Below are 10,136 nucleotides of genomic sequence, written 5' to 3' on the forward strand. Positions count from 1 at the left end.
GACTTCATGACAGGCAAACACATTCCCCATAGAGGAAAAAAATAATCCAAAAATAGTGTTTTGTTTTAACTTGAAGAACTATATTGTTGGGTTTAAACCTACATTTTAACATTTATTTTACCAGGAAGTCACACTTTTTTGCAAGTGTACTATGGTACACAAGCTTGAACCCAGGACTTGCTTGCTATGAGGGAACAGTGCAAACCACTGAGCCATTGTACTGTCTTGAAATCTACAAAATGGATTTCTAAAGATGCACTGATCAAAATTTTAGATTACATTGGATAAAGTCTTGGATGGGAAGGAATCATTAATGGTAACTAAGCTGTAGAATATGATCACATGACAGTTTTTAATCGCTAATGAATGTCTTTCTTTTACTTTTCCATTTTGGTTTCATGTACCAAAGCTTTTTTTTTTTACACATACTAAACCAAGGTTTGTCTTATGAACATACTGGCTCAGATAAGGTAAATATTTCTTACACTTCATGCAGTTCATCTTAAATAATACATTAATATAAAAACATTTTTTGTGCAGTTTAAAAGCCAAAGAGAAAACTCAGAAAGTTGCATAAGCTACAGAAGTCCTTGTGATTTATTATGCATTAAAGCAAAGTTTTTACTATGTTGCAAAGAGTGGACACATTTTTGGCAACATATTTAATATACTACACTGATATTCTTGCTGTAAAATATCTACTGCAGTGTTGGGATGTGCATTATTAAACATTTTTATAGATATTTCTCTTCACTGGCTGTACTTGGATAAGGTTTTGAAAAGATTGTGGTCTGGTTTATTAAAAGGTCCGCCGTGCCTGAAGCTTTGAGCCAACTCTGACCGAGTTCATAAGTGTTTCAGTGAATTTGTTAAAAACATTTTTATAATCTAGCCAGTGATTGTGCTGGACTTAAACATAACTGGAAAACTATTTTGCAAAGGAACACGTTTCTAGGAGGAAGAGTTAAACTGTGATTTGGTGCAAATAGGCTTAAACCTGTAAACCTATTGGAGTGACCCTTTGAATAATGACTGGAGACACTGGGAAAACACCTGCTTCAAATAATCTGATGTTCAAAATCCTTCTGATTTACTTTATGAAATATGTTTCGCAAAAAGGTGTCAATATGCGAAGGAGGGTTTTCTTTTAAGCATGACTGGATGACTAATAAAACCCCCAGTGGCAGGCGGTCAGTCTTACAGCTGTGACTCAGTATAACATAAGCCGGAGCAGACTGTGCTTAAAGGCCATCAGAACTCCTTCCAGCGCCTATCGGCAGCTCTATTCCCTGCTTTTAGTCCGCAGCTTTGATGTAATGTGTTGAGATGATTTTCCCTCTTGGCTAGGTGAGGAATGTCTATCTGAGTGTAATGAAGGGTCCTCTTTCTTGGGGAGGGATTTGTTCACTGCTGATTTTACTTTACGACCACGGAAGGAGGCACTTCCTAATGGTACAGTTATCTCTTGTATACAGATCCACCGTGCACCAGATGTCAGTGGATGTTATATTCTGGGCTTAATCTGGCTGGCCAGACATGACCTTTAAAAAAATGTCCCTTTATGCCTAAATTTGGGAAAATGAAAGTTCAGACATTAATATTTTATTGTGAAATGGAGTAGGGACCACAGCAACTTAGCCACAAAGTGTGAGACCACATAAAGCATGGTAGAGAGCATGTGAAGGCATATGTGTAAAGGTCACCAATGATCTGCTGACTCAGGAACTGCAGAGCTCCAAACCTCCTCTGGCATTAACATCAGCACAAAAACTGTGTACTGGGATCTTCATACCATGGGTTAGGATGTCCCAGGAAGTGTCATATACAGATGGCCCAGTACTTTTGTCCATAAAGTGTATTTTATAAATATCCATCTTTCAATCTAGTGATATCTGATCTATTTAGTAAAACAAAATACCTCTGCATGTAAATAATATTGCACATTTTTCTATAAGTCTTAGTATTTGTGAAAGTTACAGAACTTTGTTCATATATTGATTTGGTTCCGTTGCACAACAAAGACAGAAAAACTTTTGTTTCTCTGAAAATCTGTAATTTGATCTTTGGTGGCGGGTAGATTAAAAAATAATACGATAAATACATTTTTTTGTATGCTGGCTTTTTAGCTTGCAGACGTTGTGGATATGTGCTTGTGTAATGTTTGCTGTTTGCAAGGTGCGAGCATTTCTGCCCAGACCACACATACAGTAAGGAGGGGCCAAATCTTTTGGAGATCCACATTTGTTCCATGGACCTTGACTTGCTGGGAACATATGTAAATAGCCGACTTTCACTTTTTAACAAAATCCAAATTAGTATGACGAAGTCGTCTTTTCACCAAATTTTTGCTGGGTGGGTAGGTTTTGTTGGTACACTCAAACTGGGCACTGACAGGTTACAATGCTGTCATATTATCCTGCTCTTTCAACATATCCACTGGCTTTTCTTTTTTTTTTCTTTTGAAGCGCTGCATGTAGGGCAAGAAATATCTGGGATTTTTTTTTCTAGTCTTAAAATTGTTTTTGATTGGATCATTATCAGTACGGTGTTTACTAACCATTTTGATGCAGTCTAAAATGATATTTACAGCGGATTGTGGTTAATAACGGTTTCAGACTGCTTTTTATCAAATTGTATCCTGGAGATTTCAGTATGGCTTGTGGGTGGCTGTAAAGTAAACTGATGCCACTACATAATAGTTTCACAGCTAAATGATACTTTGAGGGAATAACGGCAAAGTGAAAAGCTTTCAGCCAGGCAAAATTTTTAATGTCAAAAGTGTTTGTTGGAGACCTTAAATTGACTTAGTGACATTACTGATGTGAATAGGAGCTTATGAACTATGAGAAAGTAAGACTTTTAATATATTCTCACATTTTGTCAGAATCTGAAGGTTTATTAACCCCATTTTAGCGCCTCGTAGATTCAACAACATACTTGTTACATCTTAGTTTTACTCATGCTCGTGAAGGTTTGTTTCTTAATTACAATAAATTATTGACGAGTGAAAATAGTAGAATTGAATGAAAACTGGCTACTCTGTGCTCAAGTAGAAAAATGCTATATAAGAATCAGTACATCTAATGCTGCTTAATCTGTTCTTTATTTCCTACATTAATTATTGAACTGTCAAAGGTTTGCCATGCTTCTCCTCAAAAATGATCTTTAATCTTTATCTACTATTTGTTAAAGATTGTCAGCACTGTTCATTATGTACCTCAAATGCAGAGGTGACTAATGTAAGGATTTTTCTTTGTTTTCCAACAGACTCTTTAGTGTTGCATTGGAGTTTTTGACCAAAGAAGAAAAGGGAGAAGTTGAAGGAGATAACCATGCATCAATGCATGGGCACGGGGGTAAGCCAGGTGGATTTGATGTTAAAGCCCTTCGAGCCTTCCGTGTGCTGCGCCCCCTGCGGCTGGTCTCAGGAGTACCCAGTAAGAGAACTTTTAAGCTCCGCACGTTGGCAACCCATATTTATTAAATGTACATAATTTTTGCATCTGTCGTACAATAAAATGAGTCTTTTTTTAATAGAAAAATGCAGGGCTAAGGGTTAAACACGGCAAGTCCAGATGGTCCATGTGCAGTCCCTAAGGACTATTTTCTTTAAGCATCTACATCAGCAACCAAGGGCCATGTGCTGTCAGTTCCATAATAATAAACAAACTTACAGAAAAAAACACGACATGCTTATGAAATATACGAGGCAAAGATGTTCTGAAATATATACTGAAAGCAGTATCTACATTCTTTCTACATTGTTATTTATATTTATATACTTGAAAACCATAAATACTTCCGTTTGTTTATGTTAGCAGTCTGTGAAATGATTATACAGTTGTGATTACGTTTTATGTATTTATGCAATTTAAGCTAAGTAAGATCAAGAGCAAACAGAATTAGCCACTTCACCATCTGGAGCCATTAATCTAATTTTTGTGTTAAGAACAGGTACAAAGACTGGTAGAATTTGTAGTTTGTGTTTTCCATTTGGTACTACAAAGTACAGCCGGGCTTTGTGTAAAGTGTTTGTTTTTCTTTGCTTAGGTTTACAGGTGGTGTTGAACTCCATCATTAAAGCCATGGTCCCTCTCCTGCACATTGCCCTCCTGGTCTTGTTTGTCATTATCATCTATGCTATTATCGGCCTGGAGCTGTTCATTGGTAAAATGCATGCAACCTGCTATTTCCCCAGTACAGGTGAGCACTTTGACTTTTATATATAAAACAAAATGGTTTTTTTTAAATAAAGTAACAAGGAGTTGAGGATATTGTATGTCAGCTGTGATTTTCCATTAACAACAACAGATTAAAGGTGTAATCAGGATAATGCTTAGTCTGGTGATTTGCTTACCCAGACAAATGAGTACAAGGGATTTTTATCAGGACAGGTAATAGCTTTATCAGATACAGTAATAGTTTCTGTGCTTTAATTACTTATTGGGTGTGGTCATAATCTTCTTTGCCTCTGTCAAAAACCATACCTGACCTCCCTTCTTGCTCTGTGTCAAACTGACACAACTTTCATGCTGAAGAGAGCAGGGTCTGTTGCTATGATGCAGACATCACGCAGCAGTTTTCAGTAAAACAGTCTACAGTGTCCAAGCCTCAAGGCGGCACATTGGTCAGGAACGTGTGCGCCATTTTTTCGTCATTCACGGGGTTGTGCACTGTCAATTTGTCCCCCCTGGGCCAGACTGCCAACCCAGAGTTCTACTGTAGCATCCTGAGGTGTCTCAGAGCGAGGCAGCCGAAACGACCTGAACTGTGGTGCACGTCATTGTGTGCCAGCGCACAGCTTGTTAAAAGACTTTTTTAGTCACATTTAGCTCAGCGCTGCTTCATACTGTTCGAGTTTAAAGTTCAGGATTTTGACACACTGGAGAAAATTCAGCATTCATTGCAGACGCAAACTACAAGTAGTTATAATGGATCTTAGGTAGCAATCGACCTATAGAAGCATTCCTCAAACAGTTCCTGCGCTGGTCAGGGAAGGCTGGCCAAGATTAAAGGTGATATAGTAAGCTAGTTTGATTGTTTTTATGGGTATCATTAGAGAAGTTTATGATTATGCCTCATATTTGACAAAATGAAGCAGACAAAGATGAGTCCCAGACACGCTTTTTCCAGTTAGAACTCAAATTATGTTATTTATTTCATATAACCTCTAATGGCAAACAAAACAATATGTAGTGCTCTATGAACACTGACACAGTTAGCTCTGAGAGGGATGATGAATTTTCATAAATTAATGTGGCAAGTCAAATCAAATCAGGCATGCCAAACTCAATCTCGACTGGCTTGTTTTCTCCTTAAACTGAAATATAACTCTTAACTTAGACAAAAACATAAAAGTATGTACTGCATGACTGATATATTGGATTACGTGACAGAAGTTATTCTCTAAGTAGTTTACTTCAAACATAGACGTCAGGAATTTCCCAAGGGGAACAAGTCCATGTGAGGGGTTGTGAGATGGAGCAATATTTCACAGAAATATAATCATTTTAATAGTTTGTGAACTAAATCTTCAGAGATGGAAATACCTCTTTGATGGAACTCACTGAAACATAAAACCTAACCACAAATGTTAGTTAATCGTTCCAATAATGTTTTGTATAATATGTTTGTATATTGTGAAACTGTAAATTGAAAAGTGGTTCGTCTCTAAGATATATAGATGTTATTGTCAAAGTTATTTAAAAGTCTAAAGTAGACTTTTCTACTGCTGAACAACTGTAAATGAGAAGAATAAGATAGCCGCTAAAGAGAGTATTTGGTATAAGATGCAGTGAATCAGAGTGCTCTTAGTCATAACACGGTTTATAGTAGGAAATCCTGCAGTTAAGACTAGGCAGTCTAAAAAGCAACTTTATTTGCAGCACTTATGTTAAGTGTCAGATTATTTAAAACTCTCTTTCTGTAGATATGATAGCAGAAGAGGAGCCAGCTCCATGTGCGATCTCAGGGCATGGGCGCCAGTGCCCCATCAACGGCACGGAGTGTAGGGAAGGCTGGCAAGGTCCCAACGGTGGCATCACCAACTTTGACAACTTTCTGTTTGCCATGCTGACGGTGTTTCAGTGTATCACCATGGAGGGCTGGACTGATGTGCTGTACTGGGTGAGTCTCTCGCTCTGTGCACCCAGTTCAATAACCTGTGACTGTCACATTCTTTCAGCTTTAATGTCTACTCAAATCAAACACACAACACCAATGCGACTGACAGTCTGATGATGAAGCTGCTGATAATTTCCTGGGGCGGCTCTTACCACTCTGATATGATTGATTGGCTAAATGATTGAATTCAATCAACAACTCATCAAATAAAACGATACTGTCCTGACAGTCATCAGCACTCCTAAGACTTGCTCTCTCTTCCTCCTTTCTAACAGTTTAACACCCTTTTTCTGTCTGTGCATCCTTCCTTCCTTTTCCCCCTGCTCTCCTTTCTCTGCGGTGACCGATCCACTCCTGCAGATGAACGATGCCATGGGCTTTGAACTTCCATGGGTGTACTTTGTCAGTCTTGTGATCTTCGGCTCCTTTTTCGTTCTTAACCTGGTTTTGGGTGTGTTGAGCGGGTAAGCACCATCTTCTCTTTCAAAACAGAGACTTTCTGCTCCTTTGAGGCAGAAGGTTTCTGTCTTTGTATGTGTCCATGTTTGTTGACGGGCTACTTTTGGCTTCTGTAGGTCAATGATGCCATTGGATGGGAAACACCGTGGATTTATTTTGTCAGTCTGATTATACTGGGATCCTTTTTCGTGTTAAACCTTGTATTAGGTGTGCTAAGTGGGTAAGAGGCAACTTTTGCGGTGGGTTTGGTCTGTAGTGTGCAAAGTGCATGCACTTTGGGTTTGCTGTGCTCCTTGACACTCACAACATCATCCCCAGGTGATTGCAGCAGATGGCTGCTCCTCCCTGAGCCTGGAGGTTTCTTCCTGTTAAGTGGAAGTTTTTCTTTCCCACTGTCACCTAGTGCTTGCTCAAAGAGGGCCGTTGATTATTGGGGTTTTCACTTTATTACCTATAAACATATAAGGCACCTTGACGCAACTGGTGCTGTGATTTGGCGCTACATAAATAAAATAGAGTTGACTTGAAATTGAATTAGTATGTGTGTTTGGGAAATTGTGAGCCAGAAATGCAAAAATCATTACAAGTAATAAAGCAGTAAGTGGCCAGTCTACATTAGAGTCTATTTTGTTTCTTAAGCGCTCCTCTCTGACCTCTGTTGATGTCAAACTATTACATCCTTTCCACGGCAACTGCAAAGTGAGCGTTTCTTCCCCCACCCCCTCGACAGCCCACCCAACCTCCTGTGAAAGAAATTAATCTTATTCCTCGCCCTTCACTCCCTCTGCACGCCTAAGCTCTCTCAAACCCCAGTTTGCTTTCCCTGCTCTGTGGAGTGGGGGGTGGGGTATTACAGTACAACTAACTCTGGCTGGTTGACCAGCGAAGAAAACCTGTGTTGTTGTTTTTTCAAAGAAAACAAGATTAACATGACAATCGAGTCAAGCATTCCTACAGTGCATGTTGGCGTCTTTAGACTGGCATGACCTGTCAGCACCAGTTACCTTGATACAGCTTTACCTGTTGTTGGCTTCTTGACACTGGACGTCTTCACTTTTTTGTCACACATGTGACTTTTTCATTCATCTTAATTTTTTAGTATAGCAGCTTAAATACAGGTTATTCTAATAAGACTATCTCACAATGCACTGTGGGTAGATACAGTCGAATCTCGTTGTTTTCAAGTTCATTGTCTTATATAAACTATAAGTTTGGATACTGTGCAAATGCTGCAGTTCTCTTGAAACAATCTGTCTACCTGAATTGCCTTTTCTGTAAGATGAAGATGCCCACCTGACAGATACACTACTGTACTGCCGGGCTCTAAATATAGCTCTGTGTCGTCTCTTAAAGGCGTACATCTCCCTCCAGTGGCTACATTTCTGAAAAACACACAAGAAATTAAAAGGCTGTGACTAAAGAATGTAGAAAAGAGGATATACAGAAACTCATACACAGAATGTCTTTATTCTGTCGGGAAAAATGATCTAGAACAGAACGACATGTTTGTTGCTTTCCATTTTGTGTGAAACAATTTGTTTCTTGTTTGCTGTGAAACGTCCCATGTTTGTGTTTAATTCGTGCATTACTGTGTATTTGTTGGTGTTTCTGTTTGTTTGTTTGTTTTGTTTGTTTTGTTTTGTTTTGTTTTGGGGGTTCTTTCTCCAAATACAGAGAGTTCTCCAAGGAGAGGGAAAAGGCCAAAGCTCGCGGAGACTTCCAGAAGCTGCGTGAAAAGCAACAGCTGGAGGAGGATCTGAAGGGTTACCTGGACTGGATCACTCAGGCTGAGGACATTGACCCTGACAATGAGGACGAGGCAGATGAGGAGAGCAAGCGTAACCGTAAGCGCCGTCTGACCCGCTTCCTTTTTCCGGCCGTTAACGCTACGCTACCATCACAAGAGCGCTTCAATGCAAATAACTGGTTGAAGCTACTCTTGCCATGTCAAGGATAAATATCATTACTGTGTACATCATTACTGGTTTGAGAGAGTTTCTTTTTTCTTGGTTAAAAGCAGTATCTTCAAACCAAAAATCACTCTGGAGAAAGAACGTGACATTGCTTAAATCAGAATTGGTGCTGTGTCCTGACTTATTGGGTCTAAAGTGCTCTATTTTTCATATTGCCCCAGATAACTGGTCAATTACGCTGAGACATATTGAGAACAGATAGAGGGGGTATTAATTAGAAAAAAATCTTAATAATCTAACACATCATTTAAGTCCTCTCTGCTTTTAGCCCAATAATTCTGCTTGAATCAAGCAGGAAGAAAGCCACCAGAGATTTGAAACCAGCATCATGGAAATCTTAATTAGGTCTGATTGAGCCCTGAAATATTCAGTTTTCTCATGCAGATTTGCAAAAATGGATGCTATAATGGAGCTAGACAAGGCAAGTTGATCAATTGTGCCAGCTGATCACCACAGTTAAAGAAAAACAAAACAAAACAGGACTATAGTGATTTCAGAGGACTCCTGGGATTTAGTGATGACCCACTGTGCTTCTGAATAGTCTACCTTTTGGTTATAGAGAAGCAGAGTACACATACTGACAAATGCGTAGATGCACAAATATCGACACAGAGGCCAGTATTGACATCCATATGTGGATATGTGAAAGGTGTTTGAAACGAAATGATCAGACTAGTTTTGTTTCCAGCCTCCATGTATGTCGGTGATGGAAGTGGAGCACTCTGTAAGCACCAGTGAAAGGAAGGAAAGGAAAGGAAAAAAAAAGAAACATGTTACTCAAGCAGTAGAAAAAAAGTGATCCAAATCCTCTTTATATAAGCGGCACACATGATACAGAAAAGAAAACCTGCAACTGCTTCATCCTAGAGTTTGAGCTTGGGTTTTCTATTTTTTGCCTTTTGTCAACTCATTATGATTTCCCCCCGTCTGTTATGTACTCCTTGTGTATATTCCTGCCTCTTCCACCAGTCTATTGCTCCAATTTTTCAGAACAGCGGTGCTCTGTAAGTTTACCAGAAAGCAGGAAAATCGCCGTTAATTGTGCCGTGTTAGAAGGAGGGAGTCCATACTGCTTTTCTAAAACATCCATGCTGGCTTTATAGTGTGTGTCCACGAAACATGAACCCCTACTAACATGTTCAAAGGTAAATGCTTTAATTCGCATGGTCACATGTTAGTACAGGGCGCTGCCACCTCCAGACGCTTCCTTTGACTAACAGCTCTCTGTGTCGTTCTTCTGCCCTCCTCAGTGTCTGCGGTGTGGCTCCTGCTGCTCTTGTCGTGGTTGAATATTGATATTTTGAAAACTGTTGTTGTCCTGTGGTGCTTGTCTGCTCTGACCCATTTTGATAGCAGCCCATTCTCGCCCCCCTCCCCTCCATGTCCCTCTGCTGTGCCGTTGTGTCTGAATGCATTGGCTTGCATGCATTACACATGAAGGGGTGACTCTGGCTGACCTTACTGAGAAGAAGAAAGGAAGGTTTGGGTGGTTCAGCCAGTCGTCCGACACTCATGGTAAATCCTGTGGTTTCCCTCCAGTGTTCTTTAGCTTTTGTGTGTGTGTGTGTGTGTGTGTGTGTG

At 39.6% G+C, this 10,136-nt stretch overlaps 1 protein-coding gene across 9 annotated transcripts in view; it reads left to right on the forward strand.

Annotated features, from left to right (window-relative positions):
• cacna1da (calcium channel, voltage-dependent, L type, alpha 1D subunit, a) overlaps positions 1–10,136 on the forward strand; it is a 61,577-nt gene that overhangs the window by 20,095 nt on the left and 31,346 nt on the right. For 7 of the 9 annotated variants that reach the window (XM_042214794.1, XM_042214795.1, XM_014329711.2 and 4 more), the window contains exons 5-10: positions 3,268–3,437; positions 4,051–4,203; positions 5,930–6,126; positions 6,484–6,587; positions 8,257–8,426; positions 9,996–10,070. In XM_042214794.1, coding sequence (XP_042070728.1) covers positions 3,268–3,437; positions 4,051–4,203; positions 5,930–6,126; positions 6,484–6,587; positions 8,257–8,426; positions 9,996–10,070 — 869 coding nt within the window. The remainder of the gene's footprint in view (positions 1–3,267; positions 3,438–4,050; positions 4,204–5,929; positions 6,127–6,483; positions 6,588–8,256; positions 8,427–9,995; positions 10,071–10,136) is intronic. The other 2 variants (XM_014329714.2, XM_005948670.3) reach the window with 1 other exon arrangement.

This window comes from Haplochromis burtoni, unplaced genomic scaffold (assembly GCF_018398535.1).
Source record: "Haplochromis burtoni strain Fernald_Lab_line unplaced genomic scaffold, NCSU_Asbu1 Contig_611, whole genome shotgun sequence".
NCBI lineage: Eukaryota > Metazoa > Chordata > Actinopteri > Cichliformes > Cichlidae > Haplochromis > Haplochromis burtoni.